We start from the raw sequence: 17,033 nt of genomic DNA, 5'->3' as shown, positions 1-17,033 counted from the left end.
AGGTTAGGGATTTATTTTTCGCAAAGAAAATACGTTGTTTCGTTTAAAAATATTTCACACGAAAAGATATTACGATCTTACATAGTTTTATTTATCGTAGAGTATTGAAATTTAATATATAGCACAGGATGAATTATTTTTAATACCACTTTAATCCAACGCAACAATGTGTTCACGCTGAATTAGTTACTGACCCACAGCCCAACTGATTAAATCAGATTACGTTAATATATTCCGTTAGTACAGTCATGCAACAAGGGAATATATCTGTCTAGATCAACTAGATTAAAAATAATTACGTAATCCATGGATTTTTGTTTATCTGTCACTTTTAACTAAATTATGTTTCCCTCTATTGAGAGAAAATTTCCATGAAATGTTAAACCAATGAGAAACAGTTGTTCAATATACACAGTGATAACATTCTTATTAAGCAAAAAATATGGAATAAATTTTTATTCTTTTGTTTTCGTTTAGAGAACTTCATTTTCGAGGAAATTAAATTCATAAATATCCACTTTAATAATAATAATAAAAAAACAAAATGATGAGATATTAAAAATTTGACGAGACGAAAAGAATTTTTAAATTATGATAAAATAAAAAACACTTTTTCGTTGCAATCAGATAATAAAAAAGGTAAGTAACGTTAACAATGAATACGGAAAATCAAGGACAACTCTTCTTATTTTTCAAAAATAAATTCACCCAAAAAACGAAGCAATCTTATCCGCGCGCTCACTTTGTACACTTTGTTTCAATTTACTTCGAAACGAAATACAACATAATCGTTTCTACGAGTGAAAATTTCTCCTTTAATATAGAAATCCTTATCCAGAGCATGACTTTTCCTTTTTTTTTATTTTTCAGGGGCGGCAGAGAAAAGCTCGAAGCACGGTGCCGAGGATAAGGCGAACAGCATAATCACGGCGATGAAGGAGAGAATGAAGCAGAGGGAGCGAGAAAAGCCCGAGATCTTCGAGCTGATTCGGTGAGTTCTTCTTGGCACATATCTTTTCCTTCTTTCTTCTCCTTTCTTTCATTTTGTCGCAGCATAGTTGACTCGACGGAAAGAAAAAAAAAAAAAATAAAAAAAAAAGAGTGTCGATCGATGGCAACGAACGAGTCAGGAGAGAAACTCAGTCGATCGATCCATCCGATGGCTGGATCGTCGCCATTGCTTTTGCCAAACGCGAAATGGAAAGTTGACAATTCTCAATTTTAGATTCGACGTTATTATAAACGTGATGTTACGAATTACGATAGCCACTGCTTCAAAACAGCTGCCTTCGAATCCTTTTGAAAATTTAACGAGAATATTGAAAAACGTTGATTCCTATAAATTAAATTTCAAATTTTCCCGAAATACAATTTGGGAATCGATCGATCGAATCAATAAAAGGAATTAATTTCACGATTGAAATTCGAAGCTTAAATTTTCCCCCGAAATTTTCAAATCGGGGGGGAAATACATATAAACGGATCTTGCTCTCAAAAAAATTCAAAAAAGGGTTGAAAAACACTTCGATTAAACCCGATTCCAAACACGATTCAACAAATTCCACCCCCCTCCTCCCCCTTTCCCAAAATTCGAGCAACTTGTTACACCGAATCCCGATTCAAAAACCGAGGAAACCGAGGAAAACAAGCCCGCGTGTTATTCCACTCCCACGAATTAACTAAAATTCGGGCAAATTGTAAATCTGTTACGCTCGAGCGTAATAAAGTAAAGTAAAATGGTGGCGCGAAGTTTTCAAAAAAAAAAAGAAAAAAAGAGCTCTCGAAACTTTGTTTTTTATTTTTTTTTTTTTTCCCTCTTCTTTTTATTTCCCCTCCTCGCATTTTCATGGAAGGGAGGGGAGGGAGAGGGGTCCAGTGGAACGTAGCAAATTTGCGGGCAAATAGACGGGTATTCAGAATGTGCAGCGGCAGTGAAATAGGTGAATTTAGGTTAGTCGTACAATACGAAAGAGCCACGAAAGCGGCCACGAACCTTAGAACCGTTTTGCTGACTGGTTTACGCGACAGGCGACGTCGCGTTATTTTTTTTTTTTTTTTTCTTCTTTTCTCTTTTTTGTGGAAACGTCTACGTCTACACGAGAGAGAAGAAGGGCGGATTAAAAATATTCCAACGGTTTTTCCTCTCCCCAGTTTTTCTCGAAATGAAGAACTGTAACTAATACGCTTTTGTCCCTCGCCACGGTTACGAAACGGGCGAAGAATTATGCTGCGCAAGAACTCGGCCAGGCTTGTTGAGTTGTCGGGTGAAACAATTGGAGAACTTAGTTCTTCGAACGGGGTTGGAAAGGAGGAGGGACGATGGGTTGAGTAAAATGTACAGATCGGTTGGAGCGGGACGAAATTTTTTGAAAACAGAGGTTGTTTGTTGATGATGATTTTTAGAAATTGGAAGTATTGGAGTGAATTTGTTTTGACAATGGAAAGATAGATACATTTTTTAATTATAGGTTATTATTTGTAGATAAGTTCTGAGGAAATATGGAGATTGTAGGAATGAATTAGTAAGAATTGGAAAATTCGTTTATATCTAATAAAATTATTGTGAATAAAGAGATAGATATTCGCGAGTTTCTTAATTACAGATGATTTTTAAAAATTGAAAATTGAAACGAAAGATATATAGTAGAATTGAGATCAAGTTCGTTGATTAAATGAATTTTTTTTTGTAAAAATCTACGAATTTGTTATGTTACGAGATATGTTCAAGGAAAAATTACAAAAAGACGAATCTAAGATATTATCACCTCGCTATTCAACTTTCGTGATACGAGGCTCATTGGAAATGATTCGAGCAAGCGGCTTAACACTCCATTACCGGGATCATAATTTATATTCAGCCCGATATTGACGTGGAATTATAGTGACAACGTCTGTTCGAAACCAGATAAATAGATGGATGTTCTCAAATGAAAGATCCTCGGTGTATTCTCTTGTTCAAAGACACGAATACTCGATCATGGAAGAACAGAATTAAACACGTGGTTGTAAAACTTTTACTATTTGTTGAAATACGATGAAAAATATATCTCGAATATATCGTTATTAAATATCGTTTTCACAATCAAAGGTTTATAACTTTGTCCAAACGATAGATATTCGCAATACATGATCCTTATACGTAAATGTAAATATTTGGAAAATTATTTTGCTATGGTTCTATATATTCTTGACACGATATCTCTGTAACGACTTGGTAAACAATAACATGCGTTGAATTATGAAACCCTTCTTATAATGATTGAAGCGTTGGTACTAGTTTTCCTCAATCGATGAAGTTGGAAAGCATTTGCGGTCAACGAGTTGCGAAACTCGTTAAGTCTCGTTCATCAGGGAACATTAAAATGTATAACAATACAGTTGGAAAAATCAAAGAAAGCTTCTGAGTAATATTCATAACTGTTGCATTATTCACAAGTGCCGTTTTAACACCGTTCGTGTCGTCGTAGCATTTTTTAAAAAAAAATAAAAAAAATTCGTATCGAACTCATTCACTTAGTTGATCAACGATGCTTAATTTTCTGAAAATATACTTTTCAATCCCCTAAAAATTAATTCGCAATATAATTCTTTTCGATCAACGATATTCTCATAAATTTTCTTCTTCTTTTAAAATTTTCTCAAACTTTCACTCTATCTTCATCGCTAATATCGATTTCTCTGTCAAAAGTATTAAAATCGGGTTTAACCTAATCCGTCCACCATTTTCCCGATTGCGTTCCTGGAGAATATTGGAATTAACGACTTCGTCCCATATATAGATTTAGATTTGAAACATAGGAAATCTTGATTTATCGATTTCAAGGATTTACATTGTAAAAATATTTCACGCAGCATTTTTAATCACGGGTGAAAAATTGTTCCATCTTCGATGTCGCGAAGCCTTGTTTTAGAGATTAGTTTCTTCGCGATGCATTTACATTCGTCTTCTGGAAGAAAACTTATGTGCGATGGAATGTTATCCATGGTTTCGCTTTATCGAAAAATGTCGAGAATCTCGTGAGAAATGTGTTACACAGAGATCGGCCATTTTGAAGAATCAGATTCTTTATCTCTTTCTTACGCGTTCGTTTCCATAATCACGAAGAATTCATCCTTGGAATATAATCCTTGTCGATTTTAAAGATAATCACTTACGTACATATATATAAAATATATATGTAGATAGATATCTTTACGATTGTCAGTCTATGCCATACGTTATTCTCTCGTCACTAATATATCGACGTCAAAGCCGGTATGACGTTGCAGAACATTTATTCGAAAGAAAAATAGGGATAATATATTTTGATGTTTTGATAACTCTCGTGACAAAACTCGATATTTTTAAAATATTTGCATATCGAAAATTCGTTGGGTATAATATAAGTCCCCTAATTAAAATGAATTAAACTCTTAATAAATAGCAGGGAAGTACATTTAAATCTTAGAAAATATTTACGAGAGCTGTATTACATGCGATAAGCAGGACATTTTAATTATATTTCCAAGACACGATCAAAAATCAAATAAAAGATAAATGAAAATTCAACGACTCGACGTTTTATATATATATAATGTTTTAAAATCTATTCACGGCGTACTTCGATCCATTACCCCATACAATTCTACGGATTCTACTGCTATCGATCATCGATCGGACTCATTATCAGTTATTAAGTAATCAACGGTCGGTCGAGATTGCAATTTCCGGGTGCAAAATTGTCGTCGTTCCAAAGTGTGGCGGAAAGTGGGCTAAAACTCGCGTCCACTTCCCCCTCCCCCGTAAACTTTGGGCAAACAATTCGACACGATTGATCGTGGCGATAATTCGACGGCACGCGTTGATAATCGGCCGCCAGGATGGCTGTTTCCCTGATCGCGCCTTCACACATTGGGAAATTAATCAGCGATGCAGCTGCCTTCCAAAGAGCTATTATCGATGATCCGCAGCTCATTAGTCGGGATCCCGTAATGAGACAATACCAGGATGAATTAGTTAATCGATCGGTACCGTTTATATCGTGACACACGACGATCCGATATTTTAGGCGATTAACGATCCGATGATTAGGTTTGTTTCGATTAGACTAGTTTTTTTTTTTTGGAACTAGCAAAGTATATAACTGTATAAGTGTATTTATCTTTTATTGATGTCATTATTATTACGTTTATATTATATTTTGAACGAGATCGATGGAGGATTGTTTATCCGATGATTGTGTTAGGTTTGTTTCGATTAGACTAGTTTTTTTTTTTTGGAACTAGCAAAGTATATAACTATATAAGTGTATTTATCTTTTATTGATGTCATTATTATTACGTTTATATTATATTTTGAACGAGATCGATGAAGGATTGTTTATCCGATGATTGTGTTAGGTTTGTTTCGATTAGTTTTTTTTTTTTGGAACTAGCAAAGTATATAACTGTATAAGTGTATTTATCTTTTATTGATGTCATTATTATTACGTTTATATTATATTTTGAACGAGATATCATTATTATTACGTTTATATTATATTTTGAACAAGATCGATGGAGGATTGTTTATTCTGAACTTGTCATCGCTTAATGAAATTATTGAAATTACGATTATGGACGGATATTATAATTCAATATTTAATTAGCTCGAATATTTGTTATTTACTTTTGACTCGTTTCGTTACGAATCTTTCTATTTAACGTATTATAGTCTTAAAACGTAAATGAGAAAATTATATTTTATTAAATCAAATTGGAAGGAAATAATTAAACCGATAAAATCCAATCTGTACGCGATTGTGCAGATACAGATTTTTTTTTTACCCTTATTATTGGAAAAAATTTGCAAGGAAAAGAGATCCTCGGAAGAGATAATTAATCAACCATCCAGTTCTTCTTGAATGGGTCTGTGATCCGATAAAAGATATATTTTTATCTTATTCTCCCTTTCGACAGAGCAAAGTTCATTCTCGTGAGATTACCACCGTTCGATTACCAGTTCGATTATTATTCACACAAGCATCATCATCTCGATGCTCTTCACGTGTTCTTTCAACACGCCAGGTTCAAAATATTTCGAAACGGGATCTAAAATCTCTATAAAAGCTGCTAAGCGATCGATAAATTAATGGGGTTAATTAATGAAGCTTTCTGTGTATTCGTCGAGGGCCGATCGATCGGCTCATCGATCGATAGTTATTTCCTTTTCCAGATATTTTCCGTCGATTGTTAATTAACGAAACAACCACTTCAATCGTGGAAATAAGTAAACCGTCGCGTTTTCTATTAATATTTTTGTCCCTCGTTTCGATCTCTGAAAAATGGAATATCCCCCCGTAAACGAAAATGTAAATAAATTATGATATTTTTATCGAAAGTTTTGAAATTTGTTTTTTTTTTTTTTTTATAAAAAGAATATACGAGAATATTTTTTTACGATTCAAAGTTACGATTGTTTCGAAGGGATATTTATTTTTTAAATGAAAATATATAGGAACAAGCTCGTCTATTCCTATTTTTTTTTTCAAAATTATAACTTCAAAGATAATAAAAATCTGTCAAAAATATTATATACAGTAACAAGAACGCTATTTTCTAATCAATAATATTAATGAAAAAGTTTTTAAAAGGATCCTTCAACATACGTTACGATTAATGCGATAAATATTCAAATAAAGGATTTTTCTTTTTCTTCAATCACATTATATTAAACGTGATATTTTATATCAGGTAAATTGTAGCAAAACACGATAATCCAAATAAATACAAATAAAAATTCCAATTAAAGTTCAAAATTCTTCACGCATTGTACTCTCACCGCCAAATTCCCCTCCATTTTACACGATTCCATTCAACTTTCATTCAACGACAGTTGAAGTATCACGAAAACGTATACAAACGTGTAGAAAACGGAATCGAAGGCGGCCGTATCCAGCAGTGACATCGTACCGACACAGTAAGATACCGATCTCTTTGAATGTGTCCTTAACGTTAAAAAGGGTGGCAAAGCAATGGCGATTGTGAGCCAGGGTAAAAAGATGCGAGGATGAAAGTGTGAAACGAACCGAAAACCTCGGTATCATGCACAAGGCCGGGTCTCGTCTTCTCTGAATGGGGGGAGGAAAAAGAAAAAAAAAAAAGAAAAAAAATTTTAGCCGTTTGTCGTGTGTCCCGACTGTGGAGTCTATGACTCTATTGGTCCTCCTTGGTTAAAGTGTTCTTTTATTATTTTATTTTATTTTACTTTTTTATTCCGAGATATTTTGAAATTCTATTCTCTTTATCTTAATTAAATAGAAAAAAGGTTTATGCGATATTTAAAATCAATTGTTGAATCGTTTTTCCTGAGTCAGAATCTTAAAAATATTGATCGTTACGTTTCGAAACGAGAGAATGGATATTTCGACAAGCGGAAATAAGAAATAGAAGATGCAACTATACTTTGGCTTTATTCAATAAAAATTGTTCAAAGTATATCTCACTTTTTGAGCAAAGTTTAGTTTTATCTGTTTCGTGGAATCGGATAAATAAGAGAACGGAATAAAACTTTAGATACCGCGAATATTTCAATGTTATAGAATATTTTAACTGTGCTGCCCCCCTTATTTAAAATCTCCCATCTAACTTCGCTTTGTTCGTTAAAATATTTGAATATCCCTTCCCTCTATCTTCGAAATAAAAAATCTCATAGAGAAATTTAAATAATTTAATGTTAATAAAAATTTAACGGGTGAACAGATAGGATAGATTTTAACCAAGGAAGACAATATGACTGGTATGATTCTCGAAAGGTCGAAGATAGATGGAACGATCAACGACCTCGGATTGATCGATGACGATATATACGCGTTGATTACAAGTGGATGCGTGCTCACCGAAAATATTCCACTCCACGTAATATATATTCGTTCTTGAAAACGAGTACCTTCGATCACTTTCGTGAATCATACGCGTAAGAAAAGTAAAATCCGGTCGGGAAACATCGCGTACGGAAAGCGTCACGCGTAACGAAGCAATGATGAATATAACAAATATAAACGAATAAAAACAATAGAAACTGGGAATAAAAGAAGAATTTAGAATTACAGAGAAAATGAAATGAATTCTCGTCTCAGCTTGAAACAAAGTTTAACGAAAAGATCCGTTCGAAAAGAAGGAAAAAATCCAGTTAAAAACTAAGGAGGGAGGGAAGAAATTAGAATCCATTTAACGCCGATGGACTTGCTTCGCGATGCAATTGCTCGTTACACGTGACGCTTGATGAAAACCGCTCGAAGAAAACACTCGAGCAAAAAAAAAGAGAGAGAGAGAGAGAGAGAGAGAGAGAAAGAGAGAAAAAAAGGAACGCAAGCGTTGTCACGCAAAAGAGGGAGGAAGGGGATGGGGGAGAAAATACAATGAGAAAAGAGTGGAGAGCACAGGTAGGACGAGATCTAGGCCATTGGCACAGCTCATGTGAAAGAAAGTCTCGTCGGAGTTTAGGTCAGTCTTCGGGGTCGACGAGGAAGCACATACGGGTCACATGACGGCGGTGAAGCAGTCGGTTCTAGACGGTACCAGCAAGTGGTCCGCGAAGATCGCCATTACAGGTTTGTGGCCAGCTCGTTGTGCCCGCCGGCCATGACCGGTTATGCACCCCCTCTCCGTTCAACGAAACGATGAAACGTGCAGCGCTCGATCACATTACATACTCTCTTCTTACGTATAATCATGATACATATATATATATATATAATTGTGCGTGTTATCTCACCTGTGTGTGCCTCGATGTAACTCTTTATTTATTATTACTCTCTTATTATTATTATTATTATTATTATTTCTTCCTCACACATTTTTCACTACATTTGTCATTTGTGAAATTGTCATGCGCGCGACATAACCTCACTTTTTAACCCTCCCCAATCATCCCATAGTGTTGTTGTCGTCCACCATTTCTCGAGCACCATATTTATGTGTTTATCACGCCATATAGATTTGCCTCGCGTGTAACCTCTTCGTACGTTCTCATACGTTCTACTATATATTCCTTTGTTTTTAATCTGTGGTCGTTCGATTTTTTTTTTTTGTTTCATTCGTCGCCTCTCTTACGCTCCGCCGCTCTGCTGCTGTGTTGTACTAACTCTATATTATTCTATTCTATAATATATATATATATATTGTGTGTGATTTGGCTGTTTGTCAGAATGCACCCGTTCCTCGCATTTTTCTACGTTGGAAAAACGGTGTCACGGTTAAAGCTGGTTTTCTCCCTTTCCCTCCCTACGAGCTTCCACTTTAACACGTTCTCGGTCGATGAATGTTGATGAAACGTGTATAATCGAATGAGAAAACGTCGAACAGAAAATTTTTTCAAAACTTGGTGCGAAACATTGGGAAAAATTTTGTTTGGATTATCCGGTATATATAATAAAATATGAAATATATTTGGCATAAAGTAATTTAATGTCGGCAAATGAACGTGAACGTGTTAACTCAAATATATAATATTTCCTTTTCGTTTACTTTTCGTTTCTTTTCTTCGGCTATTGCTCCGCTTCTCACTCTCTTCCTCTCACTATTTACTTTTTCTTCTCTCGCTTTTATCTGTCTAAAACCGGCTCTAAAAACGAAGAAGAAAATTCTGTTTTGTTGTGACATTGGAAAAATACACGGAAATATCGTAGATATACGTGTAGATTGCACTGTCGATGTGACAATTTTCGTGGAATACGTGGCAATATTCTGTGTTGCACTGAATTAGTCGAGATGGTTTGGTTTCTCGAGCGAACCCTTAAGGAACGTTTTGTAAATGTTATTCGAAACGAAAGTAGAGTTGTGTTGATTGAAGAGGATAGCTTGTAGAAGCGATCACAGAAAGGTAGAATTTAGTTTCGGAACACTTTCAATGATCGATCTACACATGCGGTACTAAAATAAACTTTTTATCGATTCAATTCCGAGATATATCGAAAAAATATACTTGGTAGAAGAAATATAAGAAAATCGTTACTATAATATTTTCGCCAAAGTTTCAAAATATTGTAAATTTCAAATGATATATAAATCTTAAAAGCAAAAATGAGACACTGTTCTCCCCTATTTTTGACACGTTGGGATCATGCATAAAAATAAATAAGAAAAAAAAAGATTGTAGAAGTTCATAATCAAAAATATAAACTCTTTTAACTTGTTAAAACACTAACCTAGAATGCCCACTAATAATTATCGTGAATTGAAAAAAGAAAGTATAAAGAAAACATCTTTGGATCTGAATGATGCCCTGTTAAACACGCTTAACATTCGCATAATCTTCTTAAATGAACTTTCTATTAAGTACTCTTGTAAACCCAACAGTGTAAACCCTCGAGGGAATCTCTTTACGAGTCTCTTGACCGTGTCTCGAATCATCTCTCTCTATACGTATACGTATACTTCTACCAAGTGTACACACGTACAACGTACGATGTCAGAAAATACGATGTTTCACATCGTGGAAAATGATGTGATGAACGGGTGCATATATACTTTTCACACATCATCCCTATTCAAGAAAGCACGTATGTGTAATCTATGAATCCTGTTCAACATCCCCGTTCATACACACAGAGCTGTTCTCGCATAAAATTGCATTGCACACGCGTCAACCCCATGATTTACATCTCTCTGTCTCTGGACATCGTAATCCATCAATCGAACCCGTTCTCAATCCTAACCTTTTGTTACTGTCTCTCTTCACCTTCTTCTTCTGTTCCGCCATTTTGTCATTCCACGGAAATGGCTCCCCCTGTTCTCGACAATTCGGGAAAAAGACCGACAATGGGAATCGACAAGTTCGAGAAAATTGTTTGGTCGAGATTTTGGTCGGGAATCCAAGATTTGGCTGTCGATTCGCGATGAAATTCGGATTCGAGGCGAGAAAATGGCAGAGGAAGAAGGGGAGCAGGAGGAGGAGGGGGGAGGGGGGGGGGAGAAGCGACTCCATGGAGTTTATTATCGAGTTGGCCAAGGAAAGTTCCTTCTCGAGAGCCACGCTCCTCTTGTGTCTTCCTTCTTTCGATTATCCCGACCCTCCTCATTGAAAGAATGTAAATGTTGTGATTCAGGATCGAAGGGACGGAAGTTGTTCGTATATGGATATGGAGAAATGGTAATTTGTAAGTCGATTTGCATGCCCTCGCTACGTGTCAGCGATACGAGATCGTAATTTGAATTTGTTGAACATCGCGCGAATAAGAATTTCACATTTTGTTAAAACAGGTATTCAGAGTGATGCATTACAGATCTAGTATTATTGTAAAGCATATGCGATAGATCACTGCGTTCGCACAAAGAGCTGAAAAGAGGAAACCACTTTGTCACTTTTCTCGTACAAAAAGAGGAAACCATGCAATTAAAATCCTTTTTTGTTTCGTCCCAATATCTCAATCGGTTGTCGAAACATGACGATTCAAAGATTCCGTTCTACTTAACGTAGCGCGCCAGAGATTGATGGGTCCCAGTGACCTACATCTTTTCCTGGAACTGTGCACACTACGTTCTTCTTGGGAATCGCGTGTATCGCTTGTTTGGACTTTGGGATGGGTCAGTGAGACGAGGCGCGAGCGAGGAAGCCGAATAAGCAACAAAGGCGCAGACAGTAAACGATTAAAAATTACCTTTTTCTTTACACGACGATATCTCGGGAACCGGAAATCGTATCGAAATAATTCAAAAAGCGTTTCAAAGGGGAAGCTTCCGCGCTTCTAATGACCCCTCGCTCGTTGTTTAAAATTCACTATCTTCGGAGTTATAGCGATTCAAAGTTTTTCGAATTTTAATAGGGTTTAAACGTATTTAAGCTAAATGATTAAAAAATTGTCTTTTTCTTTACGCGAGGATATCTCGGGAACCGGAAGTCGTATCGGGATAAACGAAAAAGCGTTTCGAAGAAGAAGGTTCCTCGCTTCCAGTGATCTCTCGTTCATCGCCAGGAAGTTATTATTTTCGGAGTTACAGCGATTCAAATTTTTTTCTAATTTTAATAGAGTTCGATAGAGTCGAGATGAACGATTGAGAATTATCTTTTCTTTACACGAGGATATCTCGGGAACCGGAAGTCGTATCGGGATAAATGGAGAAGGATTTTAAAGGGCGAATTTCCACGCTTCCAATGGTCTTTCGTTCGTTAATCGAAAATTATTATCTTCGGAATTATAACGGTTTAAATTTTTCCTAATTTTGATAGAATTACGATTACTTGATAAAACTAGTATACAACATTTGTAACATTTTGTACTCGATGCACTGAGTTATTTTATCATGGAAATTTTATTACGATGCATCCAAAGATTCAAGACAAAGATGAATTATTAATCCATTTGGAAAGTCTAATTACCTCTGGATCGTTGTAATTAAAGATATATTAGGACTCGTTAAAAGCATCCTATGTATAGTCGTCGTTTCCAACAAGCTCGCGTAAATCCTATTTATGCTAATTATAGTTGTAATATTCGTATTTGCTAGATCATCTTAACCAATTTTCGCAAATTCAACAACAAGAAGGATTCATATCAGACGAGCCTCCAATCATCAAATTCCATCTACCATCGAGAACACAGTAGATAGCTAGACGCAAGTTAAAGGTAGAAATTGGCCAATTTTTTACCAATAAAATTCGATTACTAATAAAAAAAAAACGTATCTTTTATAACTTTCTAAAAGAATATTTTCGAAAAATTGTTTACTCACAAAAATTGCCCGATTTCTGCCATTACTATGTTCGTATCTCAAATCTCAAAATCTCGAATTGGTTGGGAACAATTACCATCAATCACGATTCGTCGTTAGGCAAAATTGGAAACAGAAGGAAGGAAGAATCGAAATAACCTTTTTTTTTTTTTCTTCCATGCCGAATCATCGTTTTGAACGGACATCTTTTGTCCCGAAACGCGTCTCTTCTTCGATCGAGCACGCGTGTGTCAACACGCATATACGTTTGTGCGCCGATTGTAGTGCGGTTGTCCATCACGGCAGATGTCCGTCTCCCTCCGCTCCGGAGGAATTCAATCGAAAGTCCATTAAGGTCACACGGCAACTTGTTGTGGCTCGACTGGCACCGGCGCCATTGTCAAAGCTAAGCCTGTTATATGCTATATATCCGACAACGTGAGCCAACGCCTAACCAGTATCCTCTATGGTATACGGACGTTTATCGGAAACGATCCGCAACAACCACCGCAGTAATCTGTGATCCCGGATTTGTTGCAACGATCGAAATTTCGTTGTCGAATATTATTCTCTTTATACAAGCCTCACGTTTCTGAACTTCTCGATTCTTGAACGTGGAATCATCGGTATTTCGTCGGTACTTTATTTATTATCTTAGAATCGTAGATGGGATCTGTTAACAAAAATTGTGTTTTTCAAAAATTGCAGACAGAAAATATGTAATTTTTCGATATAAGTAATGTGATGGAATTTTTTTTTTTTTTTTGTTTCATTCGTTCTCCTTGTTGTTTCGGTTTGTTTTTTTTTTTTTTTTTTTTTAATTTAATAAAGAAACTTTGCGAAGTTTCTATTAAGCCAGCATCGTTTAAATAATGTAAAGATTTGTTTCTTGTTTGAAGTATTCCTTCTTTGCGAAGGGAAAATTATTAGAATTAAGATAATACGTATTATCAAGTTGTTCAAAGTTTGTAATTGTAACGAAATGTATAGAGTTTCTCGAGCCACGAACAATGCAGCGACATCTACGTAGATAGGGTTCTTCTTCCGTTGTCCACGAAAGAAACTCTTAAATCCGATAAAAATCGTAATTTACAAAGCAAATCTCGTCCAGAGCAATCAACGCTGTTGTCATTGTTAACCGAGAGAGTAGGAAAAAATTGGCAATAAAAGAGGAAAGAATTAATTTCATTTATATCGTAATACTCGTTGATACGAGATATCGAGGACGTTGATCGTTTATTAACAATGGTTGTTAATAAATAAATGATGATTTTACTCGTTAATTATTTATACAATTTTTATCTTATCATAGTTTTTCGAAATATTTTTATCTCGTTTTTAAAAAATTGTTATTTTATTAAAGATTTCGAATTATACAATTTATATTTTAACAATATTGGCTTATTCGCATTTTTTGATGTATTTATTATACATATCATGTTGTTGTAATAAAGTAATCAACAATTTCAAAGTCCAATTAATTCCAATTAATAAATGTATTATTATATCAATTATATTAAATGTTTGACCGAATCAAGTAATTTTAATCAACAAAATTAATTATATTCCATACACTAAATCAACGATATAGATTCATTATGATTGATTTCGTTCAATTTTCTCTTCTAAAGTAAAAAAAGTTTTAAACTTACACTGATATTCTGAAACCGATATAACGATTATCGAACTCGTTTCAAGAATATACTTTGACGATTTTTTTCCCATTCTTATTTCAAGATGGATTAATTCGATTGAATCCATCGAAATATAACAACCTCGCATGGTTCCCATAAATTTTACACACGAAGCAATTCGTCTAATTTGAGGATACGAAATTGGCGACGAGCCACAGACACGGTGCAACAAGTTTTCTTATTCTGAATTGATGAAAACAGTGGATCTAATTCCATCGAGGATTAACAGGTGGCATCTAGGATTGTGAATGGTATTTGTTTGAATAATGCAACCGACGTATCGTGACTGATTGGAATACTCGAAGGTTTATGCGAATAGTTTATTATTTATATGGACTTTGATAATAAATTTGTAACTCGGTGTTATAGCGTCGAGCAGAGAAAGCTTCATGTTGTAGAAATTGCTCTCGATCTTCGATTATTTTTTTATTAGAAATGTTTTGAATCAGAGAACCACGTTCGAATAATTCGTGAAAAGAAAAGTGGCTTCTATATAAATTTTCAACGTTTTAGGCGCGTTTAAAGCAGTGTTCTCGACAAAGAAGTACAAAGGTTAATTATTCTCGATCCTTCAAGCTCCGATTAATCCGAAAAGCATTCGCAGCCATTGTCGCCTCCCTTTCCAAAAGTAATATCCTGTCCAAGGATCAAAATGAAAGCCAAACTTCAGCTACTCGTCCCACCTATTCATTTCGATTTCGCCTTTTTCCCGAAAATATTCAAGCTCGTCCTGAAAATACAAAATCGGGGGAAACTCTTTCAAATTCTTTGCAAATTATTTACCAAGAATTCACCTCTCTGTAACATCGTTCGCAAATATATATTCTCTCTCCGTCACCGCTTCCACATCCACCTCTTTCCTCAAAAGCAACAACACACTTATCGTTCTCTTCTCGACGCTTCTATTCGCTTCGATTTCATTCATACTTCATTCTCGAAATATTTCATCCTCCTCATCCATCCTTGCCCCGCTCTCGAACGCCTTTATTTCCGCAACAGCGAGCGCTACTCGTCGTCCCGCTTACGCAATTCCTTCAGCGAGCAAGCACGTGATCGTTTTTAGCCAGAAAAAAAAAAAAAAAGAAAAAAAAAAGAGAAAGAGAGCGACTGCCTTCGCACAAAGCGAGCGTGCAATGCCCCGGAAGTTGTGATCTGAAAGTATGGAAACCGCTTAACGCTTTCATGACGATTGCCAGAATAACAAGTTCGTTTAGCCTATGATATTAATCCACCCCCTTTTCCCCTCGAGAAACCGGAGGAGGAACCGGTTAAGCTTCATCCCTTCTCGGTTCCTCCTTCATCCTTCCACCTTATTGTTGTTGTCGCTGATAATCGCGGGCTGAATCGCCGCAGCTGCTGGACGACGATGATCGATGACACGTTTCACGACGACACGTCTTCACGAGACACACCACGTCCTTCGATAGCCTCTGCCAAACATCACCAAACCCACCACCACCCCGTTACAATATAATGCTCGAGAATTGAAAATAAAATAAACTAAAAGTGTTCGATCGAAAGCCGAAGAAGAAGAAGAAGAAGAAGAAGCTTCGAGCGGAAAAAAAAAAAGAGAGAGAGAAACGTAGCCTTTTCGATTCCCTCGAGAAGAGGGGGGCGAGAGGTTGTCGAAGGACGATCGAAGATGACGAGGACATTGTCTTCTTTTCAGCACGACGTTTTCAGTCGACCCGGACACGCACATAGACAGCCTCGAGCAGGCCGAACAGATCGTCCTCGAGGGTACAAGCAAGTGGTCCTGCAAGATCGCCATCACAGGTGACACGATACTGATACCTTAGAGAGTTTAAGAGTTTTACACTCCACCATAAGAGGGACGGCTCTGTGCCGTGTAAAAAAAAAAAAAAAAAAGAAAAAAAAAAGAGGAAAGAAAAATGTGACACACACGCGCTTTTTTTCGGGGTACACTTGGGGTGGGCAGGGGTTGGATTCGAGTTCGGACGATCGGATGCTCGAGGGAAGAGAGAGAGAGAGAGGTGATCTCTACGTGGTTTGGCAATTTTCGTTCATCCGTAATTTCGTTATTCGTCCTTCTTTTTTTCTTGCCATTTTGTTCTCGAAGAAGAGTTATTATATAAAGTTAAGCTTTAATCTCGAAGATATCTTGAAATATACAGGTTGAATCAGCGGGACACGTTCGAATCTAGGAAACTTATTTATCGAGTTGTGAGCAATTTAAGTTACGATCCAATAATCAACATCGATATTCTTGCATCAACACTCGAATGTAACGCTACGAAGAATAATAATTAATTTCAATTAATTTTTATATACGAATCGAAGCACAAAAATTCTTCGGATAATAAATCGGTGTACAATTCTATTCTATGAACTGCCAAACAGAGAGAGAGAGAGAGAGAGACGAACTGATTCTCCCGCGAGCTTGCGATCGACGAACGGGTTTTTCCATTTTTTTTTTTTTCAAATAAGGCACAAAAAAATCACGTTTCACGATTCGGAGGAATCCGAACGTCTTTTTTGCGCACGAATCTCGATCAATCGGATCAACCGCAGAAACTGATCGATCACGCCTCGTTTTGCCACCGACATCTCGTCTCGTGCACTCCGCTCGGAAACTAAATGGCTGCTCGAAGCAATTTGCAAAGTTTCCAGATCGATGAGACATCGGCCGATATTGGTCGCGTAATTCTG

General features: G+C 36.1%; 1 protein-coding gene and 1 long non-coding RNA gene across 21 annotated transcripts in view; one reads left to right on the top strand and one right to left on the bottom strand.

Annotated features, from left to right (window-relative positions):
• The window catches only part of unc-13 (protein unc13 homolog), a 101,191-nt gene that overhangs the window by 53,721 nt on the left and 30,437 nt on the right, over positions 1-17,033 (top strand). For 14 of the 16 annotated variants that reach the window (XM_086907326.1, XM_086907325.1, XM_086907321.1 and 11 more), the window contains exons 6-7: positions 871-991; positions 16,033-16,139. In XM_086907326.1, coding sequence (XP_086763452.1) covers positions 871-991; positions 16,033-16,139 — 228 coding nt within the window. Of the gene's footprint in view, positions 1-870; positions 992-8,463; positions 8,571-16,032; positions 16,140-17,033 lie in introns of all 16 variants that reach the window. The other 2 variants (XM_031916617.2, XM_031916619.2) reach the window with 1 other exon arrangement.
• The window catches only part of LOC147657778 (uncharacterized), a 40,331-nt gene that overhangs the window by 14,157 nt on the left and 9,141 nt on the right, over positions 1-17,033 (bottom strand). The window contains exon 3 of one of the 5 annotated variants that reach the window (XR_015291810.1): positions 9,201-9,583. The exons of 2 other annotated variants lie outside the window; for them this stretch is intronic. This is a non-coding gene — a long non-coding RNA (uncharacterized LOC147657778). Of the gene's footprint in view, positions 1-9,200; positions 9,584-12,949; positions 13,343-13,528; positions 15,094-17,033 lie in introns of those variants that run through there. 2 more of the 5 variants (XR_015291812.1, XR_015291811.1) reach the window with 2 other exon arrangements.

This window comes from Apis florea, unplaced genomic scaffold, assembly GCF_048593485.1.
Source record: "Apis florea isolate Af1SG1 unplaced genomic scaffold, ASM4859348v1 contig_2839_pilon, whole genome shotgun sequence".
In the NCBI taxonomy this organism is placed as follows: domain Eukaryota; kingdom Metazoa; phylum Arthropoda; class Insecta; order Hymenoptera; family Apidae; genus Apis; species Apis florea.
This window is presented reverse-complemented; position numbering and strand designations above follow the sequence as displayed.